We start from the raw sequence: 26,888 nt of genomic DNA on the forward strand, positions 1-26,888 counted from the left end.
TCCTGTACCTACATGTTTTCTCATAGGGATAATACCAAAAATACTGAACCCCTTTAAAAATAGCCACATCTTTACTCAACAATTGTTCCTTAATCTTTTAAATTAGAAGATATTAAACCCCAAATTAAGAAACCTGACCTTGACCATTGTCAGCTTCTCAACTCTTGGCCAATATTAAACCTCTCCTCCACCTGAGATCCTAGAAAAGGTTGTAGCTTCACATAGTGTAGGAATAACATTCATCAAATGTATCAGTCAGGATTTAGGCGATTTTAGAGAAATGTGTGAAAGTCATTAGACACTGGATGCTTATTAACTTCCTTCACCTTAACTCTTAATTCTTAAGACGTCATACAGCTAGAAGTAAACTTTTTGATTACACAGTAACTCTGGATGGCCTTTTTAATTTATCATTTACGACAGTAAAAGACCTTGGTGTGATTATTGTTTTCAGTTATAATAATAATAATAATAATAATAATAATATTTCATCAATAATAATAATTTGAAACTCATGTAGATAATATTACTGTGCTTTGCATATTACTAGAATAAGGAATATGTCGTCGTTGCTCTTTTGGCTGCTTCTGGCAAGTGGTCGCCACAGCAGACCTAACTGGGAATCGAACCCATCACTAAATGATGCAGAAAATTTTTTTCATGCTTTTGACACCACACTATTAATATTTATTAACTTATTTTCATTTTTTTTATTAAGTAAAGCTGTTGTGTAATAATGATAATTGTTAAAAGCACTACAGAAATATAGTTGAATTTAACTGTTATTAAGGACTCGCTGTTGGATTTATTAAACCCAAAAACCACCTGTAGGTAATGTAGACAGGTGACAATTAAAGGAAAAAAGAACATAATATATCTTCTTGTAGATTAGAGGCTAAGCAGTAATATTTTATAAGTGTTCTCTGCTGCAAAATACTGCAAGTTTATGTTAAAATAAATGTGCATATATAATAAGTTGAAAGAATTATCGATTCATCATATACACTATGCATTCATCATATATTGATGTTAAGCAAAAAAAAGATTTTTGTTGAGATGTCCCTTTTCTGTTTGTTTAAAGTAGACAAAAGCACAAAAATTTGAGTGCTCCTTGTCTCACACAATTTAATATTTTCTCTCATCTCAACTACTCAACTTAGTAAGAGTTTTTTCTGTGTTGATGTGGTGTGTTAGAACTGTAAAAACACTAAAGTAAAGGACTGTAGGACTATAGGACTTTCTGCTTTTTTATTGATTGCAGTGAGATAGGAGCATGAAGAGAGTGGATTGCTCGCAGAACAAGAGAGAGGACATCAAAGCTCACTCCTGCACAAATGAGGTTGTTCTGATCTTGCCATTAAGCACAGTGACAAGCTGAGATGATCTTTAACAACTTATTTATGACCGAAGTGGCAAAAAAGTTCTCATGAAAAACATGTAGGGTAAAGAACTTTATCTATATTTTACTATAAGTACCATATTTTCAAAATGCATAAAATCCCAAAGCTGGGAGGTCATGACAAAAGGTTGCAGCACCGCCAAAGATTAAATGTAGCATGAATAGTGATGTTTATGATAAAAAAAATCAAAAGATGTTTTTCTAGTAGTCTTCTAAGAAGTAGGAAAGTCAATAACAAAGATGTCTAGTACAATCACCATAAGAGTCAAGATTCAAAGACCTTTATTAATCCCAGAGGGAAATTGTTTTGTCTTGGTTATACAGCTGCTTTGATTAATTTACTAGGAAGCAAGGAAAAAAATAGAAAGGGAAAAAATAAATTAAAGAATTAAACAAACATTACAATAAATAGAAGTAAAAATAGAATTAAATATACCACACAGTACTGCACTTGCACTTGAAATGTTGTGTGAATGAAAATAAATATATATAATAATAGGATATAATAATTATATAATTAATAGGAAGACATAAGGGACTGCAGTGGAAATTGTTGGGAGAAGAGTGATCTCTGTGCATCAGTGAACAGTAAATGGGTTGCAATTTTAACAAAACATTAGGAAGACTATTTGACTGCCAAAAGGAACACTTGCATATTTTTGTAGGGTAGATTTTGTGGCTAATGAGCAACAGATGTTCACTATGTTCACTTTTTTTTACATGGGTTTAAAAGCCTTTTCTTTAGAAGTAAAAAATAAACAGTATGGTAAAATGTGTGTAGACATTATATAGAGAAAACATTTACAGTAAAAGTATTTGCCGACATTAAAGCTTTAGTTTTTTAGGACATCAAGAACCATAGAATATGCATTCCCTCAAAAAAATATAATAAGAAGTAGAAAAAAAGAAGAAGAAGAAATTGGTGTCCAAGATTTCAACTATACTGTAGCATGCGAGTGGTGTTCAAGTTAAACTGGGACTTCTGCTTGTGCAGAATCACAGAACACATAAGAGTAAAAACTACCTTTATTTCACTATATAATCCTCTGCTACGCTAATGCATTTATACCAGAGTTTCTTAGTAAGCTAGAGTCATGATCAGACTGCCTACTTCACATCTGACATGCTGGTTTCACAGAACCTCCTTGAAGCTCCTAAACATGCTGGGTACGAGTGATGTGGAAATAAGACCTAGCTCCTGCAATTGAGTTTCTGCAATGCAAAAGTCGTGTTTGTGAATGATTGTGTGTGCAGTTCCCACAGACAGCTACGTCTCTTGTGCAATTTGGAGACAAATAAGGTGACTTTTTTGAACAGCCGCTGACTCTGCCTTCTTTAAAATATTTGCACCATTAAAATGTTTTACTGCGACTAAGAGTCTCATCACTGTCTTCTTCAAGATTTCATTTGACACCTTACGAGTCCCAGTTGCCTTGTGTGCAAACAGATGGCCAGATTTTGTTTAATCTTATTTATTATCAATATTAAACATCACAAACTGCCTCGTACAAAAGCAACATTCCTATTTCTGTCACTAGAGGGCAGAATATCACTACATAACTACTGAATCACAATATGACTCTCTGTAACTAGATTTTTTTAGTAATTATAGTTCAATGATGTCCTCCAGTCTTTTCCTCGCTCTGCTGTGTATGAAGGGTCACAGTAAATGAATTCAGATTTATTCTGACTGAACACCTTCGTCTTATAACAGAACACCTTTCTCCTTTATTCTTATTTAATGACTGTGTTGAGTAAGTTTGTTTTATTTATAGGAATTCTCAATCAGGAGAAAGAAGGCATTGTCATTACACTCCTACATGGCTAAGAAATGGCAGCCGGAAAGAACATACTGTCAGTGTTGTTTTGGCGAAACATCTTGGTCCAACTAGTGTGCATGTTGGCACACGGCATAGCGTTACTGTCTCACACCACTCTGGTCTTTGGTTTGATCTTAAGCTCCTTCAAATGTCTCTAAGAGGATGTAACATACAATAGAAGTTTAGTAACACATTTCATTGATATAAAAATAAAATATTTTCCAAACTAAGCTTAATAAACACAACATTTTTTATCCTAAGAGTACAGCCAGATCAAAATCCTTTTTACTATTATTTCAGTGGAATGTACTGTTGGTGTCAGGTGGTGCTGTTTACTGTATATAAATAAAATCACATCCTGTTCTGTCTAATTAATGTTAATCTTAATGTCGGTCTGCGTTTGTGTAGAAATACATAAGAAACAGAAATAGTATGTAAACATGCAATTAAATGCTTTCTACTTAGAACGAATGCCAATAAGTGACATCATATTTTTTTTTATAAAGCAACTGCATATTTAAACAATAAGGTATTTTATAGATAAAATAAGTATAAACATTCCCCAGATGTTTTTCTATTTACGCAGAATATAATATATAGTGTATACAAGCCATACACTGTGAAATCGTATGAAAGGCCGTACTAGGCAGTGTTTTTAACATAGTTGCAGATCATTCATGACCTTGGTTGACAGAGCAAGTCTGTACCCAACTCTCACACATCATACAAGATGTTTCTTTGAGCAAGTCCCAGTGTCCATGGTAACGAAGGCTGCACGCTGACAGTAAATGCATTTTGGTGAGATATCAAGATGCACCAATGGCACTGAAACTGAAGGAAGAAGGAAGAAAGAAGGAAATGAACACTGGGCAATGAAAGTGTGAGACAGTATAATTAGTTTTTCAAAAGTGATTCATGCTTAAATTCATTTGGCCTTCACTGTATCTGAGTCAGTGTTCAATCAACATCATTCTTGATGTGAGGCATGGGAATTATACAACTGGTGCTTGAAAGCAATGTTTGGACATATTGAAACATCAACGTCGGGGGAACATAGGATTGTCTGCACATCTATGATTAATGTAATTGAAGGGAACAGAACGTTATTATTTAGCTCTTTTTTTGCCTCATTTTGGCTCATCTGCCTTGGTTACACCACATGCCCATTATTGGTACCAGTCTGTAGTCTGGGTCTTACCAGCTGTGTATTATTCTTCTGGAATCCTGTTTAATGTATTTATACTCTTTTTTTTATTCACTCTTAACATTGTTGACAAACATTGTTAACAAAATTCAACTATCACTTACTAAGCAGGCGAACGTCAACATGCAAAAGACAGCAACAAAGCTAAAAGGTAGCTTTTTGTAGCATCATTCCAAACTAAAGTGAAAACTGTATTTGCATTTATTTGAAAGGCGCTTTCACGCAAAGGATCATCTGTGTTGTGGATGCACTAATATTTTTGCAATTTAATGGCAATTTTTAAAAATACTTATACAGCCTCACCTTACATTACCGCTGCATCAGGACAGTATTTATTTTCTAAATGTAAAAGTAAAAAAGAATAAATCATTAGCAGACTGCTACTGGACCGGAGAGACCTAGCCACCTGACACACATGTCCCTGAAATATATCATGGCTGGAGATTATAGGATTATCTAAGGTTTTTGCCCATCTTATTGGCCAAAAAATAATAATTTAATGATATGATGCTGTGAAAAACATGTGCCGAAGATAAAGACCCCTCCCTAAAGACTGTCTTGTTTCATTCTCCTCTAACTTCTCTTCTCCCTCTCCCTTCCTCTCCCTCTTTCTGTCTGTTGAGCTACACATAATGCTCCTGAGCTGCCAGTGAAGCAAACCCCCTTTGCCCTCCGGACCTGTTTGACTCATCCTGGTGCCCCGGTTCTTGTTAGAGATCTTGTCACATGGAGGCCCCATGTGGTCTGCATGTGCACGGTGACCGGGGGGGGGGTTCCACTTCACCATGAAGACAATCTTGGACTCGGCTGATGCAGACAGCTGTTCTCTGAGGACGTGTGACTGCATTTGTTTAATAGTTCAGGACTGGATTTTCAATTATGTACCCGAGCCTCAAATAACGAACCAGACTCCTGCTCCTGCTGAATTCGCTCTCGAAGTGTGCTTCAACCTTAGACAATGAAAAGGGGCCAGGCATGGCTAGCACACCCTGGGGTCTGTCTCTGAATGCAAGACAACTGCACTACACTTGCTCAAGCTCTGTACCTCTGCTGCATCCCTGCTAACAGCCCTTCCATTCAGTTTGACTGAACACAATGAAAACATACATGGTAGATATCAACATAAATATTGGAAAATATATATAAGATACACAGAGCTGTAACTTCAGACACCCCCTGTGAGTCACAATAAGGTTGCCAGTTTCACATTTTTATGCATAATTGGTAAGTTTGACACAAGCTTGTTACAGCACAAAGATTAAAAAAGAGAAGGGTGTCTCAGTGTTACTTATAGACTTTTCACATTTAGTTATTTTGTAGGGTTTTTAAAAGAGAGTTTTTGAGTTTTAATCTCTAAGTTGTTGATTTTGACACCGCTTACCTGGATGTTCTTGTTCTTGTTCTCTTGCTTTAGGGAAAGGATATTTACTGGTATTCACCAGTTGGGTTTCCCTAAGCTCACCAGGGCATTTTTTGTTTATAAGAATGTAGACAACAAATGTATGTGGCCTGAGCATTCCTGAAACCGCTGGATTTTCACACACAACCATGTTTAGCGTTTACAGGGAATTCATTAAAAAAGAGATAATATTCAGTGAGGGTAGTTCTCCGTGCAAAAATCTTGTTGGCAGACTGGTTCATGCTGACAGAACGGCAACAGTAACTCAAATAATATCTTATTACGACTGAGGTATATCGAAGAGAATCTCTGAATGCATATCACATCAACCCTTAAAGTACAGTACATGAGCTACAGCAACAGAAGCTCACATTGAATGCCAAGAACACAAAACTTAGGCTACAATTCACATGGGATAACCAAAATTGGACAATAAATGTTTGTAAACATGTTGCCTGGTTTGATAAGTCTTAATGTCTGCTGTGACATTAGGATGGTTTGGTCAGAATTTGGTGTAAACACAAGACTATTGGGCCTCTGAGTGGCGCAGTGGTAAAGTGCTCGCCCTATCATGCGGAGATCACTGGTTCGGTGATGCTGTAACCTACCGCAGCCGGAGGCCTAGAGAGAGCTGATTGGCTGAGCTCTCCCAGAGGGGACTGATGAGAGGTACTTCGTGCTCCCACATTAATCACGGCTCTACAGCCAATCAGGGGCATCTGTGAGCTCACGCACGTGGAAGGAGCGGATAGCGCTGTCCTCCGAGTGTGTTACACTGAACCCAATGGTGCGTGAGCGAGTAGTTCGAAATGATGTGGTCAGCTGGCGTGGTAGTAGTGGCCTGAATGTGGGAGCCCCCTAGTGACGGGGAGGAATTGGACACGACTAAATTAGGAAGAAAATCGGGAAAAAAATATATATATAATAATAAATATTAAAAAAAAGAATTTGGTGTAAACAACAATAAAGCATGGATCCATCCTGCATTGTAGCAGTGATTCCGTTAGTTCATTCTAAGGAATGTTTCCAGCACCTTGTTGGAAATTAAGACAGATCTAAAGGCAAAAATGATCTAACGCATAGCAAGGCACCTAATAAAGTGGCTGATGTATAATTGACAAAATATATATCCAGGATAGATTAATTCAGAACAATCTGATTAAAAATTATTTGGTGATTTGGATTATTGTTCACGAATAATAATCTTTTGACCTTTGACACAAATATACAATGTAAAGCATACCAATCCACTTGGCTAAATCTGAGCGTTGCAACTGTCCCCTTTTCCCACACCGCAATCATGTGGCCAAAAACCATAACCGCATCTAAGCCGTTTTAAACATGCCTAACAAGTCACCTAACTTGGTCAAATTCAACCCGAGAGGAATGGAGGTACATGAAGTACTCGGGGAAGTATACTGCACAGAGTGTTCAGCCATGTTAACTGTGATTCCAAACCACAGGGAGCGAAACTTCACTGGAAAAGGGAATGAAAATTTTCAGTCATTGCATCTTGCTGGGGGATGAAAAAAATGGAGCTTGAAAAAGGGTTTATATTTTTATTATCATTATTATCAAAGATGACCTCACATTAATATCACAAAATAATTACATTTTTAATTATATAAAAATATCCTTTGCATTATATAGACTAGTAATCTGTAAAAAAAAAAAAGTAAAAAACTCTCCATAATTATTGTAAATTCATCAAATAATTTATTTACAAGTAATAAATATTTCAATAGTATATGTTTTATAATTGTATAATTTTTTTCAATAAATATTCAACATTTAACCAAATATTCAACATTTAATCCAACATTTCTTAGTGTGATTTTTATTTTTTTTTTTACAGCAGCAGCTACAGGTATCCGAGGTGTATATGTTACCACTGTAGCGCACAGAGGAAGGGACATTGGCACAGGTGACTTTGCAGGGTGTTCTGAATGGTGGAATTTTGCTGAAGGAAGTTTCCTTCACCGACATTCCCTGTACACAGAGCAGGGAGTAGGGAGCACCTTGTGAAGTACACTTCGGAACGGAAGGTGCCCAACCAGGCGTTCTGATCCTATCCCACAGAAATGACAATGCAGCATAAACGTCCAAAAAAAGTCAATAATGTCCATGACAGAAAGGTAGAAGGACATTCAGTGCATAATAGCCTGCAAAAATTTGTCTCAGCAGGCAAATAATTCAAGGTTGTTGATCTGGCCTCAACATTCCCCAGATCCCAATCAAATCGAGCATCTATGGAATGTGTTGGGCAAACAAATTTAATCCTTGGAAGCCCCACCCCTCAACCTCCTGGCCAGTCACCACAGCCCTCCCATAGAAGTCCCATGCAGCCACGCCCCAAGAATCCTAAGCTACCCCAGCAGCACAAGTGAAACCTAAACCTAGGTCATTTTAATGTAAATGGTTTTAGAATTATGGCTGATCAATGTATAAACAACTTTCTTTGAAACTATATATATATATATATATATATATATATATATATATATATATATATATATATATATATATATATATATATATATATTAAACGTCTGTATGGGTAATAACCATTTACACTCAAGTTTCATGTGCCTTTTCATGTGTCTTCTCTTTACTGACTGATTGTGCCAAATCTACCACAAGTATATGTAATATCAAAAACAGAACAATGTGCTGTTGTTTTGTTACCAGAACACATCCAACAGAATGCATCCCAGACCATACTGACAAGCAATCTAATAAGCTTCCAAGCCAGTTAATACCAAGGCCTGGGGGGATGGGGTCTTACCATCAATGCATTTCAACCTGGTCGCCTAAACTCACACATAATGTAGTCAACAATTCTAAAAATCCATACACATAACGATATGAAGGATGTCTAAACAAGAGCTACTGTGTCTCTGATTGTGCAAAGGGCCCATGACTGGGGAGATTATTACGTCTGGTAGATGAATCATCAGTGTGAGATATTTATAGTCCCTCCTCAGGAAAGGAGGGGGGATCGAGGCAAAAGCTCTACAGGCAAGCCAAACAGCGTCATCACATAACTTCACACACAAACACACACATATACACAATATATGTAACTACACACTGTGGTTAAAATTAAGACTCTCACAAAAACCCGGCATAAAATTGCATTAGATAAAAGGCTAATTGCTGATCTACTGTAGACCACAGAGCAATTTAAACACATTCACTGTTTGAGTTATTGATTGGCAGGAAAATGTGCTTCAGATTTCCAGTAATAATACTCTGAAAGCTGCCTCTCTGGTTTGAACCTTCTGTGTACCTATGTACAAAGTATTAAGCATGTCATTAATGGAATTACATACGGCATTTTAAAAGAAACAAGGAACAAACTTCCTCTTAATGTCTGTATATTGTGTTGGTGTAACACATTCACAGCCAATGTGGGTGATTTTGCAGAAAAGAAAATCTTCCTTTATGTAGTGTCACGCCCACAGATATCATTCTCATCCTCTCCCAATAGCCCCCCAAAAATAACCCAGATTTAATGAAACTTTAGCTTCAAAACAATACAGGACACACATACACAGACACACAAAACAACTAATAATTAGGTGTTACTTGTTTTGCCTTGCCATTTGTCAGTGGACAGTGATAGGAGTTTAATTGCTATGTAGTGTTGGTTCTGTGTGGGAACTATAAAGATGTTCCTGTTATTCTGAGTGGGAGTTAACCTTGAAACGATTTGCCAAACATATAAGTCATGCTTGCAAGAACTGAATGAACCTCATGCTTATCACTTTTAATAAAATAAATTAGCAACCAAAATCTTACATAATTGTAACCTGTTAAAGTTACATTTTTTTGAAAAATCATCTCAGATCTTTTTTGTGATATACAAATAAAAACATTGGGGAAGAAACGACACACCTTAATTTGGTCATTTAATTCTTTCATTTCTTGCCAAAATTATAGAGACATATCAAATAGTATCCTGTGCTTAGACATTTTAAGTCTATGGCCATTTTTATGTTGACTTTGTTGTGTGCTTTTGGTAATTATAACGCTGGAAATGCCTGATATATATATATATATATATATATATATATATAGCAAGATACAGGCACCACCATGGGTAATCAGAATCACTATATTGATGATGAGTATGTGACAAATACTTTTAAAACATTTCTTTTTGTTTTTCACTTTGATATTGTTGGGTCTTTTATCACATTAAACAGGAAAAAGTTATTTATCTTGAGAATGTTTTTATATCACAGGTCAATCGTAACAGAGTGTTAAAACTTTTATACTCACTTTATCTACACCAATCAGCCATACTATTATTGCCGCATAACATTAACACATTAATATTGATTCTAAACTACATACCAGTCCATTTGACCAGGAATTAATGACTACAGACCAGTCGCCCCAACATCTGTGGTCATGAAGTCTTTTAAAAGACTGGTGTTGGCCTATCTGAGGGACATCAGAGGACCCTTACTGGACCCCCTACAGTTTGCACATAGAGCAAACAGGTCTGTTGATGATGCAGTCAACATAGAACTGCACTTCATCCTTCAACATCTGGGTAAACCAGAGGCTTTTGGAAGGGTCTTGTTTATAGACTTTTCATCAGCTTTTAATACGATCATCCCAGCACTGCTTCAGACCAAACTAAACCAGCTCTCTGTTCCTAGCTCTATCTGTCACTGGATCACCAGCTTTCTGACAGACAGGCAGCAGCTAGTGAGACTGGAGAAATTTATGTCCAACAGCCAAACCCCCAATACTGGAGCCCCTCAGGGATGTGTTCTCTCCCCACTGCTCTTCTCCCACTACACCAATGATTGCACCTCAGACTCCACTGTCAAGCTCATGAAATTTGCACATGACACTACAATCATCTGCCTCATCCAGAACGGTGATGAGTCTGCATACAGAAGTGAGGTTGAGCAGCTGGCTGTCTGGTGCAGTCACAACAACCTGGAGCTGAACACGCTTAAAACAGTGGAGATGATCGTGGACTTCAGGAAAAACCCACCTGCACTTACCATCATGAACAGCACTGTGACAGCACTGGAGTCATTTCAGTTCCTGGGCAAGACCATCTCTCAGGACCTGAAGTGAGACATTCACATTGACTCCATTGTTAAAAAGGCCCACCAGAGGTTGTATTTCCTTCGCCAGCTGAAAAAGTTCAACCTGCCACAGGAGCTGCTCACACAGTTCTACTCAGCCGTCATTGAATCCGTCCTGTGCACTTCAATAACTCTCTGGTTTGACTCAGCTACGAAAGCAGACATCAGAAGACTACAAAGAAAGAATTGTACAATACCACTGATATTTATGTAACTTATTTTAAAGTATCTCCCACCCTACTCCATTTGATGTCAACCTTTTTTTATTTTGTCATACTGTCTTGTCTCTTCATTTGTTTTGTTCTGGAAGGTCTGTCACTAAAACAAATTCCTTGTACGTGCAAGCGTACTTGGCAATAAAACTCTTTCTGATTCTGATTCTGATACTGTACCATTAAACTGGTGACAGAATCATGGATGCCTGAGGCAACCAAAGTCCAGCCAATTTGGTCAGATCCTGCAGAAATCCAATGCAGCAAAACTCATGGAAAAAAGGCTGCAAAACCAGGCTTCAAAACTCCCCAGATCACAGTCTAATCGAGCAACCATGGGATATACCAAGTCTGATCCATGGAGGCCCCACACCACAACCCGTAGACACAAAGGAAATCAGACTGAATTTCCTGGTGCCACACACCACAGCATACTCCCAGAGGTCTTGTGGACTCCTGATCCTATATTTTTGCATACTGGGGTAAAACGTAAAGGGGAACACAAAAGTCAGTTTAGCTTATCTCCAATGGGTTAGAATCAGAAAGTGTGCAGTGTGTCTAGTAAGTGCATCAACATGGAAATATACTTGATAAAATGGTCAATAACTAAAGGGACAAAGTGAGTTTAGTTTGTGGGTAAAAACGGCACAAAATAAGTTAAATAATTAAAACAGTAACTCCATATTGCTTAATGTACATACTGATTAATATTCAGACTTTAGACATAAAAACGGCCTAAGTTTACTTTCTACTTTCAACTACTATTTATTGATGGAAATCGACCAACGTAATGGTGATGATTTTGCATATTTTCACTCTGCCTTTGTTTTTTCCCAGTTGTAATATTTCAGTCATTAACTGCAGCTGTTTTATACATCTAAACAAAATGATACGGAAAAACAATTATATCTTTCTAAAGTGTAACATGTGCTTCCTTTGAGAAACATGAAGCAAGCCTGAATCTACATCCTGTTTAAACTGTCACACACAGCAGCCGCTTAACACTATCTACCATATTCCACATACATGATCTAACAGATGTGCCAGTGTTGCTGTGATCGACAGGGAAGCGATAACCTGCCACCCCTTCCATGCTAAAAGCCCAGCTATTTTTTCCCCTTAGCTCTCAGCTACAGGTCACTGCGGCATCATCTGGATTCTACGCACAATCTTAAGAGAATACATTTTCTGACGCTCAGCTCAGGAAAGACATTTTAATGTTCAAGGCCATCTAAAGGTAATAGATGAATTAGTCATCTATTAATTAATCACATGCTCATGAAAAAAAACAAAGAACAACATAGTCCAACATTTTTGTAACCCATGACTGTGAATTTAAAATCAGATCTCTATCTACCTTCCCCAAATTATCTATAACATTGAAAAGTGCTGTAGAGTATTTTAGAGTATCATCTTTAAATATCCTAGTAAGTTAGGACAGGATTGTAGGAAATCTATGACTGGTTTGGACTGGTCACTGAGAATCATTGCTCCTTATTGAAGAAATGGTAAGGCTGTTACTCAAGATGAATGATAGTGCTTTCTCTCTCTTTCTCTCTCTTTCTCTCTCTCTCTCCCACACACACACGCACACACACACACACACACACACTTACATGCGTAAGGAAATGCGTCACAGCCAGACCATGAGTCAGAGAGAGAGAGACTGGGAGCATAAAGGTATGAATGTGAAGGACCAATAAAAATGTGCATTTAACAAATATCTACAATATTTTGCACAATCATTAAGCTATTAATCTAAACATGCACAGGAAATGAAAGAAACAAATCTGATAACGACATTATTTATTCACACAAACTCATGGTAGCAGTGTAAAATGGATATAAAATATGTTTCTACTGGAATAACAATCTATTTCTCTAAACAACTGACTTTACTTTCATACAAATGAGGCATCACAGCTGTGTGTTTGTGTGTATGTGTGTGTGTATGTGTGTGAGAGAGAGAGAGAGATCTGCTGGTCCCCTCATTAGAATCCACCTGCTGCTGCCTTTCAGTTCACCTTTCAATAAAGATGATAGAAAACAGAAGAAAAGCTGGGATCACCATGGAGACAGCGACCAGAGGAAGGCATGAAGAGGGAGAAAAGGACGCAAAGGGTGAGACGGAAAAAAGATGGGGTGTGTTGATAAGCCGCATGTTTCTGCTTTGCTGATTGCACAGTAACATAATCATTTATTTGTGTGCATAATGAATATAATAGTGTGTTAATTAAAATTTCTTTAACACACAACCCACAAACACACAATACATCCCCTCATCTAGCTATGCTTTTGCCCTTCACATAGCCATGAGTCATCTCCACCCAATGGTATTTTTATACTCTCTCTCTCTCTCTCACACACACACACACGCACACACACTTGTTCTCTCTTTCTCTAATATACATAGCCTCAAAGTTCAGATATGCTGCTTTTCTTTGATAAATAGTGAAATTTGTTGACTGACACATGACTGCTCTTGACTGACATTCCATGAAGCACATTATGGAGCCCTTATTCAAAGGTCTAACTTCAAGAAGGAAATGAATATGAGAATACGAGAGAGTGAGACAGAGCCAGAGACAAAGGGGAAATAAAAGAGAGAAAGATTATTTTATCATTCAATAAAAAAATAGGTAAAAACAGCTCAAGCAAGGGGAATGTATAATGAAATCGCACAACAATCTATAGCATAACCGCACACACGCTCTGGGTTGCCAGTTTATTAGAGAACACCCTCCCCTAATGACAGCTGACCAAATATGGTTAGTTCACTACCATGTTTTTCAATCTGTGGGTTTATAGCACACATCTCCCACGCATAGTTCATGCTATTAATCCTAACCCTTATCAGAGAATAATACTTAGTAACAAATGGGTTAGAATCAAAAAGTGTATGTCTACAAAGTGCGTCGACATGGATGTACTTGATAAAATAATCAATAACTCAAGGGACAAAGTGAGTTTAGTTTGTGGGTAAAAACAGCACAATATTAGATAAATCATGATAACAGTTGCTCCATATTTCTTTATAGACATACATATTAACATTCAGACGTCAGACATAAAAACAGCCCAAGTTACTTTCTCATTTGTTTACACTCTCATGCTCCCTCCCGATACACTGCTGTTTTCATCTGTCACCATGTAGCTGGACTGTTTACTTTCCGATGATATTTCACTTATCTGAGGTGGTCCATGACATAAAGAATTCTGCCAGTTTTGACCTGCCAACCTTAATGAAGCACTGATTGTGAATGTTCTGGAGAATCATATTATAACATTTTTCTCACCTGACTCAACAATCAATGTTTTTTTCCCCCTTTTCTTTTTTAAACAAAAAAAAATCAATACATTTATTCATGCACTTTCGAACTAGCCTTTAAAAATATTAACAGAAAAAGAGCTGTCACTGATATGTAAAAAAGGTTCACTTGGCACACAGTGTAACCATGACAACGTTTTTACCACCTCTGTTGACTGGCTAATTAACTAGCTTCTCTATCTGGAACAGAGATTAGATTTAGTTCTCTCGGTGTTCCGTGCTGAAATACCTCTTTTTTGTAAATCTCATACTCTGTCACTAACAAGGCATTGTTTTTCTAGTCACTGTTTGTGTTTGGATAAATTGACACCCTGTAATCAGCTGACAACTGACTGTAATTAATCACTTTGTCATTTTTTTAAGGGTTTATTTAAAAAGACTGTGCTGCTTTCTCCATCTGTTCTTCACTTGAGACAGCTAATACAAATTCTGGCTGTGTTAAGAGAATCCCCAGTTGGCCCACCCACAGACATCTCTGCCAATCAGATGCATTATGGTCTAAAAAAAAAAAAGAAAAAAGAAAGCAGAAAACATGACAACAGTGACACCTCCACAACAGCTATTTATAATCAGTTCCATTCTATTAAGAATGATATATCTGAGTCATTCTTATTCCCATGATTTGGGCTTGAAATGAACTGACTTGGCTTGAGAAAAAAATGTAAATGATGCATACAAATGAGGAAAATACAGTGAGAGGCAGAATAAATATTGTCATGCCAATAGTGTCATGCTTTGTGTCAGTGTGTGACAATATGAACACCCATAAATGAAAATAACTGCAATGGAGTCCCAGTAATGGTTATGCGTCTCATTTACTGTAGAATCCTGAGTGATAACGTATATATAAGAGGGAAATATTTGAATTTAGTAAAATCGTCCTATGCAATCAACTGAGACAATTAAATGTAATAAGTGGCTTATAATAGTGATGCATTTTCCAACCACTATTCCTGTGAAATACAAACAAGTTTCACTTGCTGGCTGAAAGCAATGATATGCCATTGTCAGTAAAGCATTATCTCTTTTTAAGCAAATCAGGTTTATCTGGCTTCATTTATTCAAGCAACCTTTTCACTGTCATTTTAATTCCCCTGCTGAAGTGTGATTGGTTGGAAGGCTTTGCACTGGTGACTCATGTCGATTTCTTCAATCTCTTCTCAGATCCCCAGAGCTCAGACAGCTCAAACAACCACATATTATATGTCCAAAAAAATGTTGCAATACCTTTGATTAGACATTTTTTGTAAATGCTCTTTTACCACCTCATAGTCACTAATTTACAAGACTCATTGTTCTCGACAAATAAGAAGAAGAAGAAGAAGATTGTTCTACCCTCATGCTGTGTTTAAGGCACGGCTATATTAAAGTAAGCTTCAGCACAAAATATTCTAAACAAATATGCAAGTGCCATAAAGCTTAGGCCTGCAGGCACATGTTTAAGTTAGTTAGTTTATTTATTTTTAGCCAAAGCTTAACTTGATTTTACTTTATTGCCTCAGTGGCAGCCTGGGACTGTGGGGGCTTGAACTGGGGACCTCCTACTCAGCAGTCCAACGCCTTAACCACCAAGCCACCCCTGCCCCCATACTACTACTTTATAATAATAATAATAATAATAATAATAATAATTAGGAAAACTGAATCTTTTCTTTTAAGTCTGCTAATGGCAATAGTAGATGTACAATAGTAATATACTGTATTGGGCATAATAGAGTCCTGTTGTACACTGTGAGTGATAAAGCCCTTTAAAATGGTTCTTTAATACATGTGAAGTGAAACATTTACATACTTCTAGGTTTTTCACTCACTCATTAAATTAATACATTTTTTTATGTCAGTTAGGCCCTCTACTCTAAAACAGTTGATTAGGGACCACATTTATTTCAGCTTTTGTTTATTATCTTAGAATTTTTGTCCATCAAATTTTTGGGAATGCACCTGTGGTTGTACAGCGGCCAAAATTTTAAGCTTTGCATTTGACCACTAGCATTTCAAAGGAGTCTTCTCTGGTCAGACAAAACAAAAAAATAATAATAAGTCCCAAGACCAGCATTCCAAACTGGCAGAAGGTAACAATGTCATGTTGCAGGGTGTTTTAAAAACATGTTTTCTATTAAATTAGGTAGTTACATTGCTTCTTATTTCTGTAAAATTACTACCAGGTGGTGGCTATTTATGGTATGTCGGGGCACAATGACATCTGTATTATTCATTTATTTTTAGTAAAGTCAGAACATTGTACATTGTGTGGCTAGTTTCACTAGTCACTCCGCCCTGTTCTTCTGGTTTTTCAGCTCTAAGTTAAATTGCAGATCAGACACTGAGGGACTATGGCAAGCAGTAAGGAGAAAATTCTTTGAAAGTTTTTTTTTTTCTGCAGAGCACAAATTTTCCTACAGACAGAAGGGGTGCTAAAACAGCTGACCTCTTCCACAGAATTGTGCAATAACTGTCTGGTTGATCATTCACGATATTCTATCGATTTTTAGGGACAGAGTGAGAAACTTGATCATCACCACAGCATTTATCAGTAGCGTTCTTCCCACTGCGGAGGATGGATCCGCCAGAACGACTCTGTCGCTCCCAGTGTGTGTGCGCGCGTGTGTGTTTGTGTGTGTGTGTGTGTGTGTGTCTGTGAGTCATCGCCAGAGGATTTAACTCCATGACTCCCGTGCGTCAGAATGAAAACACAATGTATTGCGCAAATCTAACAAGGTTTCTTACAATATATTTACACCTCCAGTTAAAAAACCCATTATCTTTATTTATGGAATTAAAGAATGACTTCTTATTGTCAGAAATTTTGCACGTTTTCGTTTTTATCTCAGGGTTTATGCATGCGCGTCACGCAAGAAAAATCAGTTATCTTAAAGGAAAGCAGTTTTCCCTCCACTGCAATGTCCTCATTCTTCAACTCGAAACAAAAATAGAAGACCACCTTCATGAATAAAGCAACAGAAATCATAGAAAAGTCTTAAAATGCTTAAAATAAGGACTTCTTGCTCCCTGCGTTCTCTCATCTCAGGGAGACGGGGACCGGGCCGTGCATTACGTGTATGGCTGTGACGCACGCGGTCAGGTGTTGCCTCATATAGCGCGCGAGGGAGCTGTCCCGGTGCTGAAACAGAAGCCTACAGGCACACGCAAGAGTCTCGCGCGCACGGGGGGAAATGCTATTTTCGCTGCCATCCATTCTCTGAGCTCCTACCTCGTTAAAAAAAAAACAGGTAAGGAAGGCAACTGTAAACGATTTGCATCGTGAATCTGTTTTGTGCAAATAAAGTATACAAGAAGCCATAACACAGATGGGGAAGCTCTTTTTTTATTTTTTACATTACTCTTTTGATTGTATCAGTGGCGCTGCTGCGAGCTCATTACCTGCATGGATTTCATTTCACTTAGAATTCACCGTTACACGGATGCAACGGATTTAGTTTAGCTTTTCTTGTATTTAGCGACGTGTAGAGATAAAACGTTAGTAGTCAACAAAAATATCACTCCAACCGAGTGACGGTAGCCACAAGTAAAAGGTTACCTTGACAACAGGGGAGGGGGCGCGGGAAGGGGGGGGGGGGGGTGTTGTGAGTCATCCGCCAGATACTGTAGTCGTTTAAAAACATGTTATGATGCTACACAGCTCAGATCTGCTCAGGATTTCTCAGAGTTCCTGATCTTGTAGGGGAATAAATAATTTGCGTAGTACTTTAACACTCGGTGCAGTTAGGAGCCTGAAGTGAGTACTGATTTTTTTATTTAGTGTAAATAATTGCATTCCCAATAGGCTGCTGTGATGTTAACTATATTGAGTCTCTCTGTGTGTCTGATTTTTATTCCCTTGTTTAGGCGGTATGACGCGTTCATTAAGCAAGCTCTCATCGCTTGCTCTGGTGGTTCTCCTGCACTCTGTGGCTGTGCATGGCGCATCCGTCACCCGTCACCACCGACTGCGAGGAGGCAGCGGCACTCAGGACGCGTATATGAGCCCTAACTCTGACATGATCAAAGCCTTGGAGTACATCGAGAGCCTGAAACGGCGCACCGACGACTCCGAAGGTCCGACCGGAGACTACGACGAAGTAGACAAATTCCGCCTCCTGGTGCAACTCGCTTCGCTTCGGGACGAGGACGCGCCGGTCCGCAAGGACGCTGCCAGCTGGCCTGATAATAAGGCACCGGAATGGGTTCGAGCTCTGCTCAGGGTTCTCGATCAAACCCCGGACGGCGCAATGACCCCTGGAAACGAGCGCCGCTTTCATAAAATCAGACGGCCGGTGACTGAAGTCGAAAGTCCCGCGACCGAGACCGGAGCCGTGGTGAGGCCTCACAAGAAATATCCACTCATGTTTGAAGACGAGGAAAACGTCCGGGGCAACAAGCGAGCCACGGAGGACCTGGACGGGCAGTACACGCCGCAGAGCCTCGCCAACATGCGCTCCATATTCGAAGAGCTCGGTAAACTGTCTAACTCACAGAACTTAAAGAGAGACGAGGCAGAGGAGGAGAATGATGAAGATGACGAGGACGGGTACAGGCCTCGAAACCTGGCGTATGAAGACGTGACGGGGGGTGAGGACTGGGTGCCGTTAGAGGAGCAGGTCGAGACCGAGGAGATGGTGAAGGGCAGTCATGAAGAGTTTGAAAGAGGATTAGAAGACAGCGAGGAGGCGCGCGAGGTGACGGACAGACGAGCAGCCCCTGCGATTGAAACCACCGATAATACAGATGACGACACAAAACTTGTGGACTACGTCTTGCTGAAGGTGCTGGAAATGAGCGATCAGGCGCAGAAGCGCGATCTGGCAGAAGCGCAAAGCGGTAGGAGAAGACTGCTGAACATGCCCTCTCTTCTCGACCCGCGGGCCATCAAGCAGCTGCTGTCAACTGTCTCTATGAAGCTCCAAATCCCACCTGAAGATTTGGTCGGCATGCTGTTTATGGAGGAGACTCGGAAACAGCAACGACTACCTGAACCGCAGGAGGCGAGGAAACCCAGCACGCCTCGCTACCGGAGCCGCGTCATCAAATATTACAACGGACGCCAACCGGAAGTCACAGTAAGCGAGATTCCTCCCGATGTTAAGACTGAAGATATCCTCAAAGTCCTGGGTCTGGGAAACATGGCCAATAAAAACGCAAAATATTTCGTTAAACCGAGACCATATAAAACGCCCATGTCAAGATATTTCGCGCCAAGCGGAAGACGCGGGAGTTTCGCGGTGTCGGAGCTAAACAGAGCGCCAAGCAAACGGAAAGATGACTATGATGACGCTGTGGATGAAGACGAAGTGGCCACCTTCCTTGCCGCCAAACTTTTAACCGAGTACCCTGATAGCAGTTCACCAGATCGCAAAAGAGCCGTGGACTCTTCTAATGCACTCTTTCCATACGAAATTTACGAGGAGGCAATGAAAGATTACTTCGATCAAGTGGACACGGGGAAGGGCGCACCTGCGAAGAGAGACACGCAGGGCAAGAACGAGGAGGAAATCCAGCAAAAAACACCGACCGAGATCGCGACACCAGAGCAGGCTGATCAGCAAATCCCCGAGTCGGTAACCGAGGGAGAGAAAGAGCATCATACTAAACTGGTCGCTGGAATGTAGTGGGTAAGAATGAACCGCAAGGGAAAACATTCCCCACCCTCTCCTTACAAATGCCTCGATTTCCTCAAGATTAACCAACGTTAAGTGCTTTAGGATGAAATTCTATATTATGTACATAATACACCGTATACAAACGTGCAAGAGTAAACGACATTTTGTCTTTTTTTGGGTTATTAGTGTTTCAAGTGTATTTTTGCAGCGTGCGTTTAGTATGACGTGCTCTCCTTATACTGAGCACTACGGAGCTATAGCGTTATTAGGCAAAGGTGGATGTGGTCCTGTTCCAGTCATTTTGTACCTGTTCTGAAGTGTGAAATGACTCAAAGATTAATAAAGCATTACTGTATTATTTTTCCTCTCGCTGTATTGTGTTGAATTATTAACCATAACCAGTCTGTATTACGGTTTATCATCATTCAAACGTAACGTTTTCATGTGGAAAACTGTTCATGTTGACATTAAGATGATTCTGAGCGCATCGCTTTTAAAGATCCCTCAAATAAGCATATCCAGATGTTACACTATAATGTTACGCCTTGCGCTCTTCACCAAGCAGTCTGCGAAATCCTGAATGGAGAGCTGCCTTCGTCGTCACTGCATTACGTCACGTCAGCACTTGGACAGCTCCGGTTGGAACAAGAACACGAGTGGACCTGAGGTGTATCAAAATACATTTTAATGTCTCTATTATTAGCGTACGTTTTTACTATTTAATCATCATAGCATAATCGAAAGTAATCAGATCAAAGCATATAAAATCATTTTTCAAAATTCAAACAACTGCTTTGATAAGACCCAACATACTCATTAAAAATGTGAGACATACAAAGTAGGCACTTTACATTAATTTGAGGTTCAATAGAATTATTGCAAATCATTCTATTAATCTGTTATCCAGGTAAAGAGGATGTGTATAGTGAAAATTCCTGCCACATTGTAAAATCTATAACTAACAACAGAAAGGATAATACACTTGCACAGTGTTCTTTACTCAAATTATCCCAAATCCATACTCTGTCTGTAATGTTTGGAATGCCTTAAGTTAACTATTCAAGTAACAAACGAGCTGAAGAGGGTATAAAGTGTTAAAGGCAAGCACTGCCCAAATACATAATAAAGAAAGTCAGAACAACTACTGTTTAAAAAAGCATAGAAAATGTTTCTCCCATATGTATTAGGTATAGAGATTTCCTTCACATACAGACTTTTAACAGCAACTTCATATATTCTTAGCTCCTAAAATAAAGGTGTAACCAGAGGCCATGGTTTGTTGAGTGTTATATGGGGAGAAATTTCCTTTTCGTTCCACTGATGAATGCAGCTTTCCTCTGAGACGCTGCTAAAAGGCCGGCTTGCTCATGTATTCTTCCATCGTCTGGAGAAGAGAAACTGCAGTGAACTGTACATTCATAACCTTTTTACAACCTTCCATCTGCATTAATTAAGCTCTTTTTCAGAACTCATTAGTGGGTGTGTACCATTTGTGAAACTTGTTCAGAAAGCCAGTATTATTAAATAGGGTGTCTTGCTTGCTCATATGTTCAGTGAATGTCTCATGTTAATGAAAATACTTTTTTTGTTCTAATTTAACAAATGCAATAACATTTCTAACTTGGTCTCAACTAAAGTTCATGTTGATGTATTGGCTAGTGATCAACCTCCCTTAAGTGAAAATAATATTATAATTTATAATTCCATGCAATACCACCGACTTACTGAACTGAATCACTCACCTCTTGCAGCATGTCTGAAGCCTCGATGGATTTAGCGATAGATTGTTTTGATGTTTCCTGTATTTCTCCCCCCATTAGAAACTCATCCAAAATGAAATACGCCTTCTCAAAGTTAAAGATGATGTCTAGCTCACACACCTGTGGAAACAGGCCAAATTAACCTTTAAAATCTCGAAGTTGTACAATTTTAAACAAAGCTAAAATGTTTAACATTACTCCGAGATGTGCCCCTTTTTCTGATAATGATGAATACTCTAAAATTAATCTATGTTAGTAAGAAAACTGTCTATGAATATATTATTCAACTGCACCTTGTATTTACCAATAAGGGACTACAAGAGAATGAAATAAGCATGAAATAAACATGAATACTATTCAAGAAATCAGGCTTTAGGAACAGTATCAGACATGTTAAATTACAAGTTCAATGTTCACATGAGATTAAAAAGTTTTCATGGTTATATGAGGATGTAGTGCGTCATAGTGATATTTTACATAACAGCTGTTCACATGTACTTACATTGCCAAAGTACTTATCAAGCAGTTCAACATATCGATGCAGCACTTCCAAAGCCAATAGCTCGTTGTCCTGGTCCTCCAAACCACAGCAGAAATACAGACTGGCGTACCTTTGTACACAGCAATACACGTATTGGGATTTTATTAAAAATGTTGCATTCTTGTGTAGATTAGCTATAACACACGAAATGTTTTAGACATGTGGCAGAGTTGCAGAGTTTATTCATTTATTAATGAATAAACTTTGGGTGATTGATAATCTGCCTGTCTGGCATTAGGCTTGTGAACTGCAGGCAGAGAGATCATAAAGTGACATCAAATCATCATGGCTGCTTACAATCTCAGCAGTAAACGTTTAAATGAGTTATGTTGTATGTAAAATTTGTACCTCGACTGCGCATTTGTCTATGCAGATGTTGAACTTGTAAGGGGAAAGCAACAAGTGAGGCAAAAAACAAGGACATATAGTGTAACTATGTACAGTAGGAGGTATATGTAAGAGATGCCAGTGTATTTTAATTCAATTCAATTTTATTTATATAGCGCTTTTAACAATGGTCATTGTCCCAAAGCAGCTTCACAAAAAAAAAAAATTTAAGATTTTTTTTTTTTTTAGAAAAGAAAAGAAAATATTTGGAAGTGTGTATGTGTGAGAAAAATGTGTCTAGATAATGAAATGAATGAATGATGAATGAAACGTTTCTGATGAGCAAGCCAAGGGTGACGGCGACAGTGGCAAGGAAAAACTCCCTGAGATGGCAATAGGAAGAAACCTTGAGAGGAACCAGACTCAACAGGGAACCCATCCTCATCTGGGTGATAACAGATAGAAATAACATCAAGTGTGTTGTGCAGGTGAAAGTTCAATATATCAGAAGTTGTGTAGATTCAGTTCAGCAGTAGGTGCAGAGGGCAGATGGGGTCAGCATCACTGGAAGCACAGGAGCAGGATGTGTAGCTCCAGCCATCATAAAGCAGAATCTAGCTGGAGCAGGTCCTTCTCAAGATGCCTTAGAAACCTCGCAGGGTTGGCCTTTGTCTACTGAAGCTGGCACAATCTCCAGATGTCTCAGGATGGGTAGAAAAATACAGAAAAGATGGAGAGAATTAGCGTAGTTGCCATTCAGGATAGGTGTACTGGAGTTTGAGGTTATGGGATGAGTTACGCGTATGCCAGATTAAAGAGATGCGTCTTGAGCCTACTTTTGAATTGGGAAACCGTGTCTGCTCCCCGAACAGTGTCGTATTTCTAAAGCTGCAATTTCTTTCTTGGTGCTTAAACATTGGTTATTTTGTTAAGAGGTCAAACTTGCAAGGATGAACAAATACATGCGTCTGGGTGGTAAATCTCATCAGCAAGGCATTGGTTCACCAAAGAATGATGCTAACAAAATGATGACACAGGCCAAGGCATTGACCAGAGTTCAGGTAAAAATATGATGGGGCAATTCATGTCAAAAAAGTCTATATTGATTTGGAGTTCCATGCAGGCCATTAAAACAACTGTGTGCACACATACAGTACATCCACCATTTCTGATATAGAAACTCTTACTGACCTTAGCAACAAGATAGTGACAGCCTACTGTAAGAAAGAAATGGTTTCGGGTCACATCTGGCATGAAACAGTTTTGGAACAAAACACAGGACCTAATATGCTGTTCCAAAAGATAGAATTTATGCATGGTTGGTGTTCCAGAAGAGCTAGAAGGTAGAGTTTATTTGTGTTTTAACTGTTAGGCAAAGGGTTGAAAATGATCTCCCTGGATCAAACAAACAGTAGCAATTGCACACTGTTCTGGTGTGCTTTCACCATTAAAAAAAAAAATGCTGCAATCGGCACAATGAAGTACGGTGAAAATAGGTCAAGGGCCTCTGGATCAAGTTAATGAAGACTTCCGTCCTTTAGTGGCTTTTATTAACAGTCTTTTCTTTACAAGAAATAGATGTGCTTTGGAATACTTTGTAACACTCAGCTGCAGGGTTCACTAAATAGCTCAGATCACAATTAAAATTTGTTGATGATGCCAAGACCAGTGTTGGGTGTTTCCCCCTCACTTAAAAGATCTAAATTCTGACCTCATTTACACAACTCTGATCTCAACCCTATACTGTCTCACCCTTTCTTTAAAAACGCTCTTTTGTTTTACGAACTAACAGAGCCATATTGCCCCTGATTATTTCCTTGTACCATGTAAAAACAGGATTTGCCTAATGCTTCATCTCTGAGGTCTGAGTCCCCACATTCAATCGTAATAAATTAACTCACTTTTTTCTGCATATTATTAAAATCTTTATAACTTTGAATCCCCATTGGCCTCATTAATACTTATGTTTAAATTTTGTAAAAGGTTTTGGCCTGCTGACTTGCCCTTCATCTCCCCCATGTTAGATTACCAAACCAAACTAGATTTATTTGTACAAGTCAGGTGACACAGAATGTCCACAGCTAATTAAAAATAGTTCTTAGCCTCCCAGTTTTTTAAAGTTGCTTTTTTGCCAGAGACAGAAAAAGCCTTTAACAGGGTGAAGTGGGATTATTTATTATACTGTAGGTTTGGGCTGAGTTCTAAATTTATATTCTAGATTCTCTCTCTTTATTCTGCCCCTACTGCTTAAATGAGGACAAGACAGGTCTCTTCTTTATATTTGTAACTGTCTAGGGACACGCAGGAGGGCAGCCTAATTTATTTCCAATTTAAATCTCCTTTTATTTGTTTTGATAACCATTGTCTACTAAGTCCCTTCTTGTTTTTCGCTAGTGTCCACAGAGGTGTTCTTTAACATAAGGTTCTCAGGTTATAATTCGTGAATGCGTACCTACAGATCTATTTGCTAAACAAATCAATTCAAGTTCATTGCACTTTTCTTTCATAAAGATTTTGTTATTTGGAATCCAGCATTACCCCCTCATTTATTAAATTAGGACTGACCTTAACAACTAGAGAACTGTCTTTCTTCACCTGGTAGAAAGAGAGCACAAAAAAATAATCCTCCCATGCAGCAAGACAGAGGATCTAGCAAGGCTACAAGTAGATTTTATTACAGGCATCAAATATTTAAAAATTTATAATAATTCTAATTCCAATACAGTGCTTAATTGAGACTCACTCATGCCACTCCACCTTTTATTTCTATGGCCTGTGCCTGACCAGGTATCCTTCCATTCATACTGTATAGATCTGGCGTCTCGTTAAAATACAGAAATAATTTAGACTTAGAATCTCTCAGTCTCTAGCCCAATCTGTAATTATTATTTATTCCCTCCACCTGCCCTAAATTCTGTATATATAACGTAGAAAACGAAGATTAATGTCTCTCTTATTTTCTGATTTAATCTGTGCTTCGTATGATTATTTTGATGTTTTCTTTGTTGGGTCAAATCACTTTAGGTATTTAAATTTTTTCAACATTTGCACAAACACACTTTCATTTCTTCCCCAGTTACAAAAAGATTGATTACTTAATAGAAATACTGTCCCACCCAAATGTTTCCAGACTTATGTTTTTGATGATTTACTGTTGTCCAATAAGACCAGCTCTCCATAATTGATGTAAAGAGAACTTGGAAAATGGACTGGGAATAAATATTTTTAAAAAAATTTTGGACAATGTGCTTTAAAGTTCCATTTCATTATGCATCATGTACCTTGAACTAAATCAGTAAATCAATGAAGTAAATTATTTAATGTCTATACTAAATAGATTATTCCATGTACTAATGACGTCCGTAGCAGATATTGCTTGTGTAAGGATCTGCAATCATATGTTTTTCATTTGCACCAAGCTAAATTACAAGTTTCACTTCTTATACAGGTATAATGTCCAAAGCTTTAAAATTGCATTTGCATCTTTCCCATTCTGCTACAATGAAAAAAAAAAAAAGTATGACTGAACACTCCTTTTATGTCCCCTTTGGAGCCACTTAGCACCATAGTGTTCATAAGAAACAAAAACAACCAAAAAATAAATAAAAACATGGGTAGAACAAAAAGACAAGTCCTGAGCGTTCTGACTACAATTTAACAGCTACCATCATTATTACAGATGGCTACTTGCACTACAATTTATTCTTATTTCTTTTTTTAGACACAGAATCAAGACTTTACCACACAAGGAAGCATTATACTGTACAGTACAGAAAAATATCTCATCTATTATAATACAAAACCACTCACTGATATAAGGTCATAGAAACATAGTAAGTTCAACCTGGCACAGCTACAAGTGAGGGCAGTGAAAGTCATGATGTGTGTATGTGTGGTGAGGACAATGGTGTAGAGACGAGGCTGTGTGGGACATGAAGGGATTATTGTCCTAGTGGTCTGTGTTTTGTTTTTTCACAACCATGATATCAGCCTTTGGCATCAGTGTGAATTTTTTGAACTGGCTTCATGGAGAACGACAAATTGGATTATTAGTTAATTCATTTTGACTTCACCTTCATAGTGTTTTATAGTCGAAGTGGTTTTTATCAGTTATTTAAGCAACATCTTGAAGTTTAACACTTCTCTAAAGTGTGCATTGCTTTAGCATTTTCAATGTCCACTATATGCTC

At 38.3% G+C, this 26,888-nt stretch overlaps 2 protein-coding genes across 3 annotated transcripts in view; one reads left to right on the forward strand and one right to left on the reverse strand.

Moving 5' to 3' along the window:
• Nucleotides 1-17,561: 17,561 nt before the first annotated feature.
• scg2b (secretogranin II b) lies at nt 17,562-20,434 on the forward strand. Of its 2 annotated transcripts, none has more exons than XM_053486627.1 (2): nt 17,562-17,703; nt 18,320-20,434. In XM_053486627.1, exon 2 carries the CDS (start codon nt 18,325-18,327, stop codon nt 20,077-20,079), a length of 1,755 nt encoding a protein of 584 aa, XP_053342602.1. In that variant the 5' UTR covers nt 17,562-17,703; nt 18,320-18,324; the 3' UTR covers nt 20,080-20,434. The 2 variants fall into 2 exon arrangements, with proteins under 2 accessions (XP_053342602.1, XP_053342603.1); XM_053486628.1 differs by lacking the exon at nt 17,562-17,703 and adding an exon at nt 18,086-18,209.
• A 99-nt stretch (nt 20,435-20,533) lies between these two features.
• ap1s3b (adaptor related protein complex 1 subunit sigma 3b) overlaps nt 20,534-26,888 on the reverse strand; it is a 13,414-nt gene continuing 7,059 nt past the window's right edge. Inside the window, exons 3-5 of the mRNA XM_053486629.1 lie at nt 22,333-22,441; nt 21,813-21,950; nt 20,534-21,454 (exon numbers count right to left, since the gene is read on the reverse strand). Coding sequence (XP_053342604.1) covers nt 21,419-21,454; nt 21,813-21,950; nt 22,333-22,441 — 283 coding nt within the window. The 3' untranslated portion in view covers nt 20,534-21,418. The remainder of the gene's footprint in view (nt 21,455-21,812; nt 21,951-22,332; nt 22,442-26,888) is intronic.

The sequence above is a fragment of the Clarias gariepinus genome, chromosome 25 (assembly GCF_024256425.1).
Source record: "Clarias gariepinus isolate MV-2021 ecotype Netherlands chromosome 25, CGAR_prim_01v2, whole genome shotgun sequence".
NCBI lineage: Eukaryota > Metazoa > Chordata > Actinopteri > Siluriformes > Clariidae > Clarias > Clarias gariepinus.

Excerpts from the sequence above, each read along its gene's own strand:
- scg2b (XM_053486627.1), top strand. The coding sequence starts at position 18,325 with ATGACGCGTTCATTAAGCAAGCTCTCATCGCTTGCTCTGGTGGTTCTC.